Here is a 17,565-nt window from a genome sequence, read left to right on the forward strand (position 1 = left end):
CAACTTAAAATACTACAAAATGCCGGCTTCCTGTTTTAGGATTCAAAACTCGTTGAATGCAGGAACAGAAATATCTGATTGTAATTTTGATTTAATAAATATAAAATATGTTGATCGAAACAAAGAACATATTTAGATTTTAGGAAATAATAAATAAATAAATCAGTCCTCACAAAACCAGCGAACATTATTTAAAATGTTCTAGAATTATTATTGAAAACAATATAAATTAACAACATAACATCTTTATCTTTGTGTTCCTGGTTTGTTTTTTTCACTTTGGGAAACACTTAGAAAAACCTAACAGTACACGCGTGTGTGCGTGTATCTGCGGATCATTTTGTTCTCGATCTCATTCCTAGAAAATGATTTCTGTATTTGAGTTGAGTCGCTAGTGAAGTTTAGAAATGTGAGTTTTTCTTTTCCAGGAAAGTGGATATGAAGATGATGGTGATGCTAAAAGTGAACATCTTTATTATTATCTTTATTTATAATATGAATATACATATTTATATAATATATAAATACGTATAATTATATAAATAGATATATAATAAATACAAATTATAAATAATATGTATCTATATGTATCAGTTTCTTGAGCTTGTTAATTTGAAGGTTTTATTTGAACCGTGTTCTGAAACAAAGAAAGGACATTTAAACATATTTAAATAAAACGTATTTATTAAAACAAAAACCCAAAGCCCTTTGAACTGTTTTTCTCCTTCGAGAGCCGCCTCTGAAATCACAGAACAGCACGTCACCTCCACAACTAAAAACATCGTTTTGGCACTAAAATGAAACCCGACATGATTTCAAGAAGAAAAAAAAGGTTTTCCAACGAGTTCTGACCCACGGCTGCTTCACAGTAAAAGTACACGTTTAGTAGTACTGAAGTACTTCCTGTTGGCGTGAAGATAATTCAGCACGACACTTCAAAAAGGTGCGTTTGAGGCTCTAATGACTGAATACTTACTGAACTAAACGTAGTGAAACGACACTTTAAAAGATCCCGACGCCACAAACAAAACACCGTCTTTAAAAAGTCCCTTTTATTCATTTAAAGGCTCTTCGTGAACGTCGGCTCCTCCCACCGAGCGGCAGAACTTCGGCTCCTCCCACCGAGCGGCAGAACGCCGGCTCCTTCCACCGAGCGGCAGAACGTCATGTGTTCATCAAAAATGTAACAAGGCCGGGTTCTTTAAACCAACCAGACTCTTTCTCTGAGCTCTGGAGCCTCTGAGGTAAAGAGAAAAGATTAAAGTTACAAGTATGAGAAAGAAAGTCGAAATTATGAGACAAAAAGACATATTTGTGAGATAGAAAGTGTGCATGCGCTTTAACGGCGCTTTTATTCATAATGTTGACTTTTTAACTCATGATTCTGACTTTGTAACTCATATCTATGATGTTTAATATATTTAATATCAGTTGTATGCCGTTTAGCTCGTATGGCTGTGGGGATACGTCTCTCAGCTCAACCTTCATCTGGTTTTCGGGGCTTCACTCGACCCACGAAACATCTGGATGGAGAGAATCTTCAGAATCTGCTGCAGGAATATGTAAAGAAAATAAATAGATTCTCATTATGTACAAACGTGGCGCGATGAAGCTTAAAATCCATAAAGTCAGTTTAAATCTTATTAATGATCCGTGATGAGCAACAAGAGGACGTCTAGAAACACTTCACCGCCGGTTCGCCCTCAGAGTTAAACACGAGTCATCGCCATAGCAACATCAACTCATTTACTTCTCAACTCATTCAGATTGGAAGCCGATTTTGTATTTTTGTACGTGCTTAGCTGTCTCCTGGCGGTCGTTAGCTGGTCGCCTGGCGGTCGTTAGCTGGTCGCCTGGCGGTCGTTAGCTGGTCGCCTGGCGGTCGTTAGCTGGTCGCCTGAGGGTCGTTAGCTGGTCGTTAGCTGGTCGCCTGGCGGTCGTTAGCTGGTCGCCTGAGGGTCGTTAGCTGGTCGTTAGCTGGTCGCCTGGCGGTCGTTAGCTGGTCGCCTGGCGGTCGTTAGCTGGTCGCCTGAGGGTCGTTAGCTGGTCGTTAGCTGGTCGTTAGCTGGTCGCCTGGCGGTCGTTAGCTGGTCGCCTGAGGGTCGTTAGCTGGTCGTTAGCTGGTCGTTAGCTGGTCGTTAGCTGGTCGCCTGAGGGTCGTTAGCTGGTCGTTAGCTGGTCGCCTGGCGGTCGTTAGCTGGTCGCCTGAGGGTCGTTAGCTGGTCGTTAGCTGGTCGCCTGGCGGTCGTTAGCTGGTCGCCTGAGGGTCATTAGCTGGTCGTTAGCTGGTCGCCTGGCGGTCGTTAGCTGGTCGTTAGCTGGTCGCCTGAGGGTCGTTAGCTGGTTGTTAGCTGGTCGCCTGGCGGTCGTTAGCTGGTCGTTAGCTGGTCGCCTGAGGGTCGTTAGCTGGTTGTTAGCTGGTCGCCTGGCGGGCGCCTTGGCCGTCACTTTGCTGTTGCGCAATCATTCTGTGGGTGAAGTGTTCCTTTTAAAAATGAAGAATGACTTTCTACGAGTTTCTGATGTTCAATAACGACGGGGACATTACTGCAGGAGGTTATTAGATAACCGACTGCCGGCTACAGCCAACAGAAGTCATTGCAGTACAAGTACTACGATAAGTACTACGATAAGAGCTGATTCGGGGTTCCTCAGTGGGAGTTTAACAACAACTGAGGTTCATAAAAGACATCCAGACTCAAACGCACATGGGGGGGTCTCAGGTGAGCTGCAGAAGGCAACGTGTGCACAGAGTGTAAACATCTTGTTGTTGTTTTAAACAAAAGAAACAGAAACAACGAGCGGCAGGAGGACTTCATACTCTAAACTACGTATTGCACAGCCGCTGTTTTCTTCTTCACCTGGACGGCCGAGGAATGTGTTCGGATCGTATCGTCTGTCAAAGTGCACGTGTGGCGAGAGCGCACGTGTTGGGTGAGCGCATGTGTGGCGAGAGCGCACGTGTTGGGTGAGCGCACGTGTGGCGAGAGCGCACGTGTTGGGTGAGCGCACGTGGAGAACGCGACCGATCGATCGTCAAGTGTTCCTCGTTTTGAAAAGAGCGTCGGCCGACGGCGAAGACGGAAAGACAAAAGAGTTTGAGGTCCGTGAGGTTTCAGACCTGCATGTTTAAAATGCCACGTGTGTGTGTGTGTGTGTGTGTGTGCGTGTGTACATTAAAAATCACCCTTCTTTCATTCAGTGCATTGTGAAGTCTTTGTTCCCTTTTCTTGATAAAGAGGAGAGAGTTCAACATTTTGGGTAATTCTGAGCGTTGTTAGCTTAGCATAAAGACTGGAAGCGGAGGGAAACAGCTAGCGCTGCTCGTTAATTAACACGTAAAATCTATATTTGACTAATTAGCTCTGATTAAAGTTCTTTTAAAGTATTTTTTAAAGATAAAAACCTCCCACTTCACGTCTTTATGCTAAGCTAACAACGCAACACGTTGAACTATTCCCTTTAACGAATCATCAAGTCCATTAAATCAGAGCTTTTTAGGATGATCACTTTTTGGTTACGGCAAAAAAAACATTTGCCCTCGTATGGAATTATAATTGTTCGACTGGTGGATAACATAAGTGCGGAGAGGACGAGGTTAGCCAAACAAACACGTTATTCCTCAATTCACCTTCTTAAAGGTACAGTGCGTCGGGTTTTGGTGGCACCTAGTGGTCCGTTTGCAAATTGCAACCAACTGAATGATCGACTTCAGACTAGAGCCAGAGTTTGGTTTGTCCGTTCTGGGCTACCGTAGTAAAAACAAACATGGCGATGGAACGCGGCAGACTCCGCCTCCTGATCCCGACGTGTCCATCGTAAGATAACGAGAAAAAACTACAGAAATTATTTGTTTCTGGTGGTTCTACACTAATGAAAACACATTTATGAACGTTATCCGATTGATCCCCAGAACCGCTCCACACTGTGACTTTAAATATGCTAATGAGCTCCCAAGAGAGCCAACGAGTCCAAACCGGTCTGCCCGTTGCTCTGAATCTGTAAACGTGTCGAGCTACAGACGCCTGAACAAAAAATAAATCACGTGAAAATGAGGCGTAGCTGGTTGTGGCTCTACGCGTGGCGCGCCTCAACGCCACCGGACGCACCGCTACTCGGCCTTGGCCCCTTTGTTCCTGGGGGCGGAGCTTCCCAGGTAGGATCTGTAGAAGAACACGGCGAAGAGCACCAGGTAGCTGAGGTACATGAGGGAGCCCCACGCCACGTTGTCCACGTGGGACGGGCAGCGCACCTCGTGCATCCAGCGGTACACCAGGCCCAGCACCGTCAGGCCCATCACCATCTGCAGGATCTGGGTGACCGTGATGATCATGGCGCAGGGGCGGGGCACCCGCAGGCCGGCGGCCCGCGCCGCGTAGTACGTGTACATGAACGAGTGCACCACGTAGTTCATGGTCATGAACCAGCCGCCGCCCGCCACCTGGTCCTTGTAGGAGTACCAGGAGTACAGCAGCACGGTGATGTGGTGGTACCAGTGCAGGAAGATGAGGGGCTGCTTCCGGAGGATGATGAACATCGTGTCGCCTGGGGGAAGGACATCGGAGGTGTGACGAAGACCAACAACAACAACAACAACAAACTGCTGCTCTCTGCAGTAAATCCTTTTGGTACCAGTGCGTCGGAGACGTCTCAGAACGACCACTTCAAGCTCCCAACAGGAAGTACTCTGCAGGTTCAAGACACTTCCTGATGTATCTGGTTACATATTTAGACATATGTAACATAGCTACATTCGATCATTTAAATGCCCAAATGTAAACATATAGTCAAAACCTGAAAATATAGTCATTTAAATCCAAAATATAATAGATATATCATGACTTTTTTGACCAGGTTTGTATAAGATGCCTTAAACCAGTATTAAACTGCCTTAAACCGGTATTAAACTGCCTTAAACTGGTATTAAACTGCCTTAAACCAGTATTAGACTGCCTTAAACTGTTATTAGACTGCCTTAAACCAGTATTAAACTGCCTTAAACTGGTATTAGACTGCTTTAAACCAGTATTAGACTGCCTTAAACTGGTGTTAGACTGCCTTAAACCAGTATTAAACTGCCTTAAAGCGGTATTATAACTGCCTTAAACCGGTATTAAACTGCCTTAAACCGGTATTAAACTGCCTTAAACATGTATGAAACTGCCTCAAACCAGTATTAAACTGGTATTAGACTGGGTTAAACCAGTATTAAACTGCCTTAAACATGTATGAAACTGCCTCAAACCAGTATTAAACCGCCTTAAACCAGTATTAAACTGCCTCAAACCAGTATTAAACTGCCTCAAACCAGTATTAAACTGCCTTAAACCGATATTAAACCAGTATTAGACTGCCTTAAACCAGTATTAGATGCCTTAAACCAGTATTAAACTGCCATGAATCAGATTACATATTTAGACCGCAACATTCAACCATTTAAATGCCTAAATGAACTCACCCAGCTCGGGGGCCTTGCTGAGGACGAAGGCGTAGGCCCAGAACTTGCTGACGGGGCCGCTGTAGAAGCTGCTGTCGCACACCGACTGCCTGAAGCCGCTGCTCATGAGCACGTGCAGCATGTACGAGCCCGTCCTCAGGGCGCCGATGATGCTGCGGGGGGGAAGCACGAGAACCGTTAAAAACTTCCAGCGCAACCCGGACACCCGGTGGCTGACGGTGGGATGTTCAGTTCAAGGACCCTTGAACGTCTTCGCTATCTGTGACCTTGTAATGTTTGTACATTCAAGAAAATATCCCACAATGCATCATAGCCAGAAGCTGTAAGTCGACGTAATCATCAGATTGTCATCTCTCCGACGGTCCTTGAACACATCGCGTGTGACGAACGCTTACGTCCGGAAAATCCACCAAATCGAAGCTTAACATTATGATTAGTTCATAAAAACGTCGCCCAAGGAAACCAGAGCCTCTCACTTTATCCTCCTGCGGTGGAACGTACAGATGACGCGTTGAGGTTCTGCACGTCGTTCAGGCTCAACTGGCGATGAAGAACGTTCCTCTTCATCGGCCTTGGTCGCGTTACAAAGACTAAACACTGATTCTGTCCGTGCCGAACACACAACATCCTGTTTAGAATGTCCAGAAGCCTCCGAGTCACCAGCTGTGGCCTCAACGACTCCCCCCACCCTCCCCCACCCTCCGCCCATCCCCCACCCATCCCCCGCCGCTTACCTGAAGATGGCGAGGCTGAGCGACCACACCACCAGGGGGCGCCGCAGATTGAGCTTGGGCCGCTCCCTCATGAAGTGCTGACCGGCGAACACCAGCGCAGCGTACAGGCCGCAGAACATGAAGGCCTTGCTCCTGCAGAGCGAGAGCACCGGGTTATGGAGGGAAATGTCTACGTCAGGCATGAAAACGGGTCAGGGGTGAAAAAGGTGAGAAGGATAGGTGCGCGGGGGGGGGGGGGGGGCTGGTGACTTCCACGAACGTCAACGTTGTATGCGATAATCTATAGGTACTCCATTCTGACACCAAGTCAGTGATCGGACCCTATAATAATAGTAATAAATATAAATTGTCATTCTATATAATATGGTCATTCATGAACCAACTTCCTTTTTTTTGGCGTGAACAAGTCTTCAAGTCTTGTGCTCTGCTGAGCCTCGAGTCTGGTCCTCGAGTCTGGTCCTCGAGTCTGTTCTGCCTCTACCTGGTTGTCACGATCTTCTATACCAGGGGTATTCAACTAAAATGTTAAGAGGTCCAGTTAGAGAAATTTTCTTGAAGCAAAGGTCCAGAAGATCATAATGTCTAACTATTTAGTGTGATATATATAGCCTGGTAGTTGTATCAACATCTGCATGTAATCAATACCTTTCAAATCAAATGAATTCAGTACGATTAAAACACTTTTTAACAATATTTATTATCATGTAACATAGAACTGGACTGCAGATATGTATAATGTTCTCATGAACTAAATAAAAATAGGGCTGCATTTTAAAATAAAATAAATACAAAATGAAAATTGTGCATGTAATAATAATCAAATAAAGTGCTTAACTTCAGAAAAATTAAATAAAGGGAGGAAAAGCTTAAATTTCCCCATTTGTTTCACAGTCTCAAACAATTTTACAGATAATAAATCTCAACACATCTTAACAATTGAACAGTTTTAGAGCATCACTCTTGCATCCCACTCCCCCACTTGTTTGCTCAGTGTGAGAATTGAGCTCTAGCTTGTCCTGCCAGGACTTTAAACCTGGGCTTGAATGGAGTCAGGGCCATCCTCATGCACATGTGGAGGTGCTCATTGGTGAGCCTCGAACGATATTTATTTTGATGATATTCATCGTGGAGAAAGCTGCCTCGCAGTTGTAGGTGGAGCCAAACATGGTCAAGATGTATATGGCAACTTTCCTCAGACCTGGAAAAGCTGTCTCAGGGACCGTTTGGAGCCAGAAAGTGGAAGGGTCAGTTCTTAGAAACTGCTCTTTCAGGGACACATCTGCTTGGAGATCAACCAGTTGCATCTGGAGGCCCAGGATTTACCCATTTAAAGTGCTGTGTGACTTCCTTTGAGAACCCCCTGACATCAGTGATGATAAATGGGTTCTGAATGAACATGGTGAGCTGCTGTCCAAAGCTGAAGCTGTCAAAACGGTTGCTGAAGTTTACAATCAGCTTATCAATGAAGTCAACAAAAGAAGACGCATCTCTCTGTCCCTGAACCTGTTCCTGCACTGCTGGGAAGTGTGCACAGTCTCCCTGCAGGTCTTCCTTGAACAACTCAAGTTTCTTTTGAAAGGAGCGGACAGCGGTCATCAGTTCACAAATTGAATTGTCCTTGCCTTGTAGCCTCAAATTCAGTTCATTCAGATGTGCAGTGATATCAACCAAAAGGCCACATTATCCATCTGTTTATCATTTCCTAAAAAGAGAAAACTGTGTTGCTTTCTGATGTGTTAGCTCTGCCAAAAAGATGCTACTTCCTCCTGATGGACCAAAAGCGCTAAGACCCTCCCTTTGCTGAGCCATCTCACATTATTGTGCAGCAAAAGATCATCAGCATTGGCATCAACTTCTCTGAGAATTCCCTCAGCATGCGATGCTGGGTGGAAGAGGATGCCCTGAGAAAATTGATCATTTTCATCATTGTATTCATCACTTCAGCATGCTCATCTGACAGGGAGGCACAGAGGACAGATTGATGAATGATGCAATGGTAAGCTATGAGCTCTGGATTGTCCTCTTTCAGTCTTGCTACAGCTCCTTTCTCTCTCCCTATCATAGCAGGGCTCCATCTGTGGCTATTGAAACCACTTGTGTTGGTTCTATTCTCTCTTCGTTAACATCTCCTTAATGGCCAGGTAGATATCTTCTCCTCTTGTACTGGTCTGAAGGGGAGTGACACCTAACAGGTCTTCACAGAATGCTTTCTGGTCTGTGTTGAAAAACCTGACGTACACTAACAGCTGAGCATTGTCACAGATGTCAGTGGACTCATCCACAGCTAAGCCTACACATGGTGCCTTATGTATGGCTTCATTTAGCTGGGTTAGCACATCCTGAGTTAATATTTCACTTTTCTTTGTGGCAGATGATGCTGACATGGGTATTTGCTTTATCTTATCACAAAGCTCTTGTAATGTTTCAGTAAATGGCTTTTTGTGTTGCCCCAAAATCCAAGCAACTCTGAGGGAACACTCATGAGCACGTTGTTGGGCAGTGAACGTGTGGCTCAGGATCCTGGTGGACTGTTCATATTGGGCTGTGAGACCACTTATTTTCTGTGATCTCACTTCGGATTTGAGTGGGTATGTTTGTTCAAAACCTTTATGTTTTGTCTCACAATGGCGTTTCACATTGCCACTTTTAATAAGTGCCACGGTTTCTGAACATATAAGACACACTGGTTTTGTGCTCCCTGTGGGAAGTATGAACAGAAATGAGTCTGTCCATTCCGGATTAAATGCTCTATTTTCGCTGTCAACTTTTCTTTTTTTGGAGAGCGACATTTGTTCCTTATGTTTCTCTCCCTTTCTCTGTCTCACTCGCCTTTTTCTCAACTTTCTCCGGCGCAGTCGTCCGTTTCTCTCCCTTTGTTTTCTACATGTATCGCTATCTTTCTTTTTCTTTCTACCGTCTTTTCAAGTGTAACCTGCCTCTACTTTCTCATCTGTCTGCGTAGCGCTGTCTGTTGAGACGTAATGTTTACCGCCGAGAATGCATAGATTTGATTGGCTGAGTGGTATCACGTGGGATGGCTTAACTCGCATGCAATTGGTCTGTGCGTTTCCGCATCCGCTAAACCACTACCGTAAAGACTGCAAAAGCTGCGCCGCGCCGCCGGGTAAAAAAATTAAAACACCCCGTCAGGTTTTAAATCATAACCTTCTGTTTTGGCTGGCGGTCCGGATGGGACGGCCTCTGGGTCCAGACCCGGACCCCGGTCCGCCAGTTAGTGACCTGTGTTCTATACCATACCTGCCATAAATATCATGATACTGATACAATACCATAAAAACAGTATACCATAAATACGAGACTGGTATATTTATCTATAATAGTAATAAATAAAATATCTGTATGGTTCACTTTTTACCAACTTTTTCAACACTTAACAAATGGCAGTAAAATTAGTTTTAGCCTACAAGATATGAATGAAACTACATGGAGCCATCATAGCATTGATGATACACTATGAGGCCGTTAGTCTCTGACCAGATGATACAGAGTTCATCAGGATGAGCAGCTGGAGAGTTACACAACTTTACAGACTGAACTTAAACATTTCACTTCTGGCATCTTTTTTAATTTTAATTTTTAAAGCCGAAAATTCCGCCACTTAACGCCACTCTCTGTGAGCGCTGCGCAGTGCGTGCAAAGAGCTCGACACGGAGCAGCGCGTGCGCTCTGATCCCGCGCTCTCTTAATGAAGTATCGATACTAAAAATATGCTAAATCACATCGCTCTTAACGTGCGGGTACTTTGTTAGCATCGCTACACCGTGCAGCGTGACAGCAGCAGATGTACAGATGTGCGGGCTAACATTCAAGCTAACCTAAACCACCAAACGCTGAAGACATCTTGACGCTGATTGGCCGAGACGCGTCCATCAAAGATGTTTTATTGCGAAGAGCACCACTTCACATTACACATCTACACGATTCACGTAAGTCACCTATTTTGGTTTCAAAACGGTGAATTTCGCCGAAAGGTGAGGGATTTTCATGCCTGCTACATGAAGAATAGAAGAACAATTATCACGTGGACAAGGATAGAAACTTGAGTGTTAACAGTTTAGACTACCTTAACCCAGTTTAGACTGCCTTAACCCAGTTTAGACTACCTTAACCCAGTTTAGACTACCTTAAACCAGTTTAGACTACCTTAACCCAGTTTAGACTGCCTTCAACCAGTTTAGACTACCTTAACCCAGTTTAGACTACCTTAAACCAGTTTAGACTACCTTAACCCAGTTTAGACTACCTTAACCCAGTTTAGACTGCCTTCAACCAGTTTAGACTACCTTAACCCAGTTTAGACTGCCTTCAACCAGTTTAGACTACCTTAACCCAGTTTAGACTGCCTTCAACCAGTTTAGACTACCTTAAACCAGTTTAGACTACCTTAACCCAGTTTAGACTACCTTAAACCAGTTTAGACTGCCTTCAACCAGTTTAGACTGCCTTAAACCAGTATTAGATGGCTATAGTTTATAGTACTATAGAGACGACAAGATGAGGCCTAGTGGACCGAACGGCGGCATTGAACACGCGTTCCCCAAACCGTACGTTTGAGTACGTTGTTCCACCGCTCGCCGCTTATCCCTCGTTGGTAATCAGATTAGACGGCGAGGCCTTTTCGACCTCAACCCGCCGGCTTATCGACCAAGCAACACAAACACGGATTTTATTAACAAGCAGCGCCAGAAATAAATGGCGGTGGAGGTCAACTCCCCAACGAGATAAAGAAAAGGAAATATTTATTCTAAATATGCGTCACATCAGTAAGGATGTTTGGGAATAAACCAGATGACTAATCCAGATTGGCACAATACATATTAGGCCGAGTGGATGCCGCTTGACCCAGTTAATAATAGGGGGGGGGGGGGTGGAGTCAAACTCCTTAAAGCTACACATGGATATTTTAAATATATACAAGAGGAAAGGTCACAGTCCATTTATATTATTTTTCTGCTTTTATGATAGAAATCCATCCCGAGTATAATAAAAAAACAAATGTATATATTGGGTTTTTTATTTTAATAATAATTAATATATTTATGTATTTTGTATTAAAATAAAAAAACATATATATATATATGTTTTCATAATAATAAGAAAAAACCTGATATATATACAGGACTGTCTCAGAAAATTAGAATATTGTGATGAAGTTCTTTATTTTCTGTAATGCAATTAAAAAAACAAAAATGTCATGCATTCTGGATTCATTACAAATCAACTGAAATATTGCAAGCCTTTTATTCTTTTAATATTGCTGATTATGGCTTACAGCTTAAGAAAACTCTAAAATCCTATCTCATAAAATTTTAATATTTCCTCAGACCAAGTATAAAAAAAGATTTATAACAGCTGAGTGTTTGTCAAGGCTCAGGAAACCCTTGCAGGTGTTTCGAGTTAATTAGACAATTCAAGTGATTTGTTTAATACCCTACTAGTATACTTTTTCATGATATTCTACGCTTCAGTGCGCAGACATATTGCCAGTTATTTACTCATGTCAAAGGTCACTATGACGTAGTCGTTGAAAGGAATTCAGCCAATCCGGAGCCACTTCTACACGCGTTGCTTCTTGGGATAGATCGGTGGCCTCAAACCAGTTCACGTCTGGAGTTCACGCCAAGATGGCGCAGTGCAAGGCGTTCGGTTGTCTAAATAATAAACGGACTCACAAGACTAAAAAGTTCTTTTGCGTGCCCAAACCTAGTACAGAGGAAAAGAAGGTGCTCGCGAAGAAGTGGCTGCACAATTTAGGAACCGGGCATACTTTAAAAACATTTACATTCAGCAGAAACTCAGTAGTATGTGAAGATCACTTCGATCCATATATTCAGAATATTAGTAATAATCACACCAACTCTGGTGATCGCAAATTAGCCTACATGAAACAACTGGCAAACTTACCGATTTGACAGTTCTCCCTCGGGTGCAGGCCCCCGAACATGTCGGCCGATCATTGCATCAATGAAAGACATCTCCAGCGCTGGCTTATGCGCGATGTAGCTATCAAGCTCACGCTTTTGTGTAAAGCAGATTAGGTCTAATGTCACTATATCATCGGACATAAGTTCGTGTTCTTTACAACAAATGCACTCTATGTCTGTTTTTTGTGGCACACATTTCCCACAACTGCACCAAACGTCCACCGACTTGCGTGCACGGTGAAGCATCTGGACCGGCGGTCCTTCGGCATCAACTTCATCAGAATCATCGCTATCGCTGTCACAATTAACTAAATGGGGATAGTCTGCTTTTAAAGGTTCCAACAAGTATCCAGTTGCTGAATCTGACAATCTTTCATCGTCCATATTTTGCCCGTTTTCTTTATTATTATCAAGTTCTCAGCATTTGTTTGCGAGCGCTCAACGTTGTTTACATTGGTTTCTGAACACATCCGCTGTGGTTGGCTGTCGATCTATCAACGATGTGACGTCACACCACCGGCGCCATATTCAAGCACCAGTGCAATGAAGCTTGTCGGAGTTGAGGGACTTTGAACAGCCTGAACTACGTATTGTTATTGAATACTGGACCGTCAGTGCATGAATAACCTTTAGAAACACATTATCTTTTGATCTGGCTACATATTCGCGATCTCAACAGGTACCCTTTAATAAAACCTAACATATTTAGATATATACATTAAGTTTTTTATTTTAATAATTATAATCAAAATATTAAGTTGTTCTTATACTCGGGATTGATTTATATTGTAAAAGGTGGAGAAATTAAATAAATGGACTGTGACCTTTTCTCTTTCTGCCCAACGACATCGTTCCTCTCGCCACGTTTACATTTCTGCGCTAATATGTATATATATTAGGGCTGTCAATCGAGTAAAAAAAATTAACTAATTAATCGCACATTTTGAAATTCATTAATCACGATTAAAAGGTTTTTTTTCTTCTTTTTAAAGACAAAACTTCACACAGAGCTGTGTTTTCAAAGAGGCTCCTACCTGTAAAGTGCCAGCGAGGTATTTAATATTGTGGATGATAAATTGTTTCTTCAGTGAAACATCCAGATAAGTTAAAAAAAAAAAGTATATTGAGACCCCATTGGTCCTGTCATCTTTAACATTGAACAGCAGCAGAACCAGTGGCCTTGGTGACTGACTGACATTCAAATGTGTCACGTTAACCCTCTGGAGGCATTTTACAAAAAAATGTAAATTCACCTTTTAAAGGTGTTTTCATGTGACACATACCCATCAGTGGCGGTTCGTCCATAGAGGGCGCTAGGGCGACGCCCCTCTTAAAATTTTGAGATGAAAAAAAAAAATGGGAAAAAAAATCCTGTCAAAAAACAGTATATGCCAAATAATAAATAATAATAAATAGTAAATATACCGTGTTGACGCGCTAAATGTGTGTGGGAGACCGTCAGCTTGTCAACAACCACATAAGTTAATGTGAAAAAATATAATATAGCGCCATTATCACGGAGAGAAGCCCCTCCCCTTTTTCCGGACACCGGCCCAATGTGTGTGTACGGCAACGAGAAAACATTTCAGTCGTTTCGGCAAGGACGGCTTCTCATTGGCGGATGAAACGTGAATCTTGGGTCACAAAAATGTGCGCCATGGCCACTGGTCACGTGATTGGACTATTCGGCAGATCAGAGACCCGTATGTTCCCTCAGCCCAGAGAGCAGTGTTGCCAGGTCCACGGTTTTCCTGCGGAATCGGGCTACTTTTGAAGTGTTGCCGCGGGTTGAATTGTTTGTCCGTTGGTTCGGGTAGACCTATTTTGCATGCAAATTACATGAATATCTTTAAATAAAAATCCATATTTTAAATGAAATAATTTATTCATACCCAAATCCTACCAAACTGACTCCAGATCAGCACGTACACACATTTTATTTATGATAATATACTGTATCTAATTACACAAGGCCATTTTAGGACCTAGGTGAAATAACTTGAGGGAAAACTGCTTTTAATGCTGGCATACTAAACATATGTTGTTACTTTGTAGATATTACAATACATTTGGCAATGATAGCAATGCTGTTGGACTTTAAAAGCAGTGTATATGGTTTGGCACGGGCATATTTTGAGTTCTGATATTGGGCTGGTTTTTGGGCTGGTTTTGATTGGCCATTGGGCTGGTTTTGTCACACAGACCTGGCAACCCTGCTCACAATGGTTTTATATTGCTGAGGGTGAGTTGAGTGAAAAATGATGTCGCACTATTTTGGCTATATTCTTTAATAAAAAGTAACCGTTTATGTTACATACAGTAATGGTCGCTAATACGATCACGGCGTCCAGCTGTCGTGTCATTTAGACCGTCAACATATACGTTTGGTGGCGGTCTCATTGAGCCACTTTGGCACCGTTTGTTTAGCTACATCCGGTCGCCCCGACGTATATTTTCCTTGTGTAAATTGTGTTGTTTTGCGTGTATAGGAAGTGGAAGTGCAGAGACAGATCAGAAGGCAAATGTGTGTGTTCTGTTGTCTTCTGCAGAATAAATAAGTGCTGGGAAAATCCACCATCTGAGCCGACTTCTTCCATGCCCGTTCCACATCTGTAACATCTGCTCTGAACCTCTTTCATGTGAGGGTGAAACTCTTTTATTTTGCAAACCTCTGAAACCCAACCCAATGTTTCTTAAAGCTGCTCTGAACCTCTCATGCCCAAAGTCACAGTGTGTTGATAGTTGTTATTGGACCGTGTTGAGCACGCTGTGTTCTTGAAATAAAGCTTTGTTTTTTACAATATTCTACTCAAAACCTCTTTTCTTCTCATTGTTGAGTGCTGTTTAAACCGCGTCGCGCAACTGCGCCCCCCCCCCAAAAAAATTCACCAGCCGCCACTGATACCCATGTGTTATACATCAAACATTCCAGAACAATCTCAGCTCTATATATTGAGGCACATTGTCCTCGCGCCGTGTTCTCTGCTCTCTGACTGACAGGTTGCTAATGAGCCTTACCTGTGAGGTGGGAGGTCCTTTGTGATTTACTGAGTGTTCATTGGTTGTTTTTTTCGCAAAATGTTGACCAATCACGGTGATGGTTTCGTGTGACGAGTTATTTCCGCGCCGCGTCCCCCGACACGTCGCCCCTTCGTTCCTCTGTGTATCAGAGAGGGAGACGGGAGGAAGGAAGAGCAGGAGGAAACCCGACTGATTCATCCACGAGTTAAACTGATTTCTGCTCCTCATTTTCGCAGAGAAATAATTGTTTTAAAAACGGAAACAGTGTCAAACCGTACTGCCGCGGTTTGACACTCAGAGTGTAAAAACTTCAACGCACACCGGAAGTAAACACAGTTGCGTTAAAATATTTTAGTGCATTAACGCGGCCAAATTAATCGCATAGATTAATGCGTTAACGCTGACAGACCTAATATATATATATATACATACATATATGTATATACACATATAAATATGTATATATATACACATATAAATATGTATATATACATATAAATATGTATATATACACATAGTAATATGTATATAAATATGTATATATATTTATATATGTATAAATATGTATATATATATTTTTAAATATATTTATATATGTTTAGGTAAAGGAGGAGGATGGTGAGGAGAGGATGAAGAGGAGAAGCAGGAGGAGGAGGAAGATGAGAAAGATAAGGAAGATGAGGGATGTGAGCTGCAGCTTTACTTCAGTCACATGACTCTCTGTGGATTTTAGTTTTGTAGTTTGAGTCTCGCACAAAAACCAAAATGTCGTCTTTCTCGTCTTGTTGCCGGGAGACGGATCACTGCCTCTAGATGGCGAGCTCATACAATCATAGAACCGTGATCACAGAACTATTATCACAGGACCATGATCATAGAACCATTATCACAGGACCATGATCATAGAACCGTGATCACATAACCATGACCATAGAACCGTGATCACAGGACCATGATCATAGAACCGTGATCACATAACCGTGATCATAGAACCATTATCATAGGACCATGATCACAGAACAATGATCATAGGACCATGATCATAGAACAATGATCATAGAACCATGATCATAGGACCATGATCACAGAACAATGATCATAGGACCATGATCATAGGACCATGATCATAGAACCATGATCACAGAACAACGATCATAGAACCATGATCACAGAACAACGATCATAGAACCATGATCATAGAACCATGATCATAGAACCATGATCACAGAACAATGATCATAGGACCATGATCATAGGACCATGATCATAGGACCATTATCATAGGACCATGATCACGGAACCATGATCACAGAACCATGATCACAGAACCATGATCATAGAACCATGATCACAGAACCATGATCATAGAACCATGATCACAGAACCATGATCACAGGACCATGATCATAGGACCATGATCACAGAACCATGATCATAGGACCATGATCACAGAACCATGATCATAGGACCATGATCACGGAACCATGATCACAGAACCATGATCACAGGACCATGATCATAGGACCATTATCATAGGACCATGATCATAGAACCATGATCACAGAACCATGATCACAGAACCATGATCACAGAACGTGTTTGTGCTCTAACATATATTTACTTAAAGTGTATTTGAGATGACAACATATATTTAAATACATATTTACATTAAGAGTATTTGAGATGACAACCCAGAAGACAGAGTTCATGTAGATGTTTCATCTCTTCAGGTTTCATTCAGTCTAAAGGATGAAATCTCCCTGAAGGACGTTTGAATTAAGGCGGGTAACCCCCCCCCCCCCCCCCGGCCCAGTACACTATGTGCGGGGGACGGGGGGCGGACATCTCCCCAGGACGGACGCTGCCCGTGGGCTCGTGTCCTCGGCCCTACGTACCAGTTCTCCTGCATCCAATCGAAGGCTCGTCTCTCGTCGAACAGCCGCTCGAAGTCGTACTCCGCCGGCGGGGCCGTGAGCTCCGTCAGGTTCATGTTCTCGGTCCTTCTCTCTTGTTGTGGGGTGTTTAATCCGCTCTCTTCTCCCTGGAGGTGCCGCGTCGCCCCGGCCTTGTGTCGGGGTGTGCAGCCTGACAGCGGACCGCCGCTCCTTTATCTCCTCCAGCTGACAGGAGCTGGACGGTCGCCAGTCGGAGTCCGGGGAGGATGCACTTCCTCACCGCCTCCTCGCGCCGGCAAGCTGGCGGAACAACAAGCGACGCGCTTCCGGTTGGGGACTTTCAAAATAAAAGCTGTGACGCAGCAAACGCTTCAGGTTAACAAGATTAAACGATAAATAGTTAGCGGTCCCAACTTTATTTGTGAATGTCAACGCAGCTGGCTTCCGGTCCCTCGCGCTGTCACCGCGCGGCTTGACCAGACGCAGTGAGAGCACGTTCTCCGCTTCCTCGA

The 17,565-nt window shown here is 43.4% G+C and overlaps 1 protein-coding gene across 1 annotated transcript; it reads right to left on the reverse strand.

Moving 5' to 3' along the window:
- Nucleotides 1–662: 662 nt before the first annotated feature.
- Nucleotides 663–17,319, reverse strand: LOC130203676 (elongation of very long chain fatty acids protein 6-like). The gene is made up of 4 exons (XM_056430036.1): nucleotides 17,054–17,319; nucleotides 6,193–6,324; nucleotides 5,459–5,610; nucleotides 663–4,545 (listed from the first exon to the last, which is right to left on the reverse strand). The coding sequence occupies exons 1-4, from the start codon at nucleotides 17,146–17,148 to the stop codon at nucleotides 4,112–4,114; spliced, it is 813 nt and encodes a 270-aa protein (XP_056286011.1). The 5' UTR covers nucleotides 17,149–17,319; the 3' UTR covers nucleotides 663–4,111.
- Nucleotides 17,320–17,565: the final 246 nt, after the last annotated feature.

Source organism: Pseudoliparis swirei, chromosome 13 (genome assembly GCF_029220125.1).
Source record: "Pseudoliparis swirei isolate HS2019 ecotype Mariana Trench chromosome 13, NWPU_hadal_v1, whole genome shotgun sequence".
NCBI classification, from domain to species: Eukaryota; Metazoa; Chordata; class Actinopteri; order Perciformes; family Liparidae; genus Pseudoliparis; species Pseudoliparis swirei.

Bases quoted from the DNA above. Each gene is read 5' to 3' on its own strand.
- LOC130203676 (XM_056430036.1), bottom strand. From the start codon at position 17,148: ATGAACCTGACGGAGCTCACGGCCCCGCCGGCGGAGTACGACTTCGAG. The intron at 6,325-17,053 runs GTACGTAGGGCC...CTCGCTCTGCAG, and splicing joins GATTGGATGCAGGAGAACTG to GAGCAAGGCCTTCATGTTCT. The intron at 5,611-6,192 runs GTAAGCGGCGGG...TCCCCCCCGCAG, and splicing joins CTCAGCCTCGCCATCTTCAG to CATCATCGGCGCCCTGAGGA.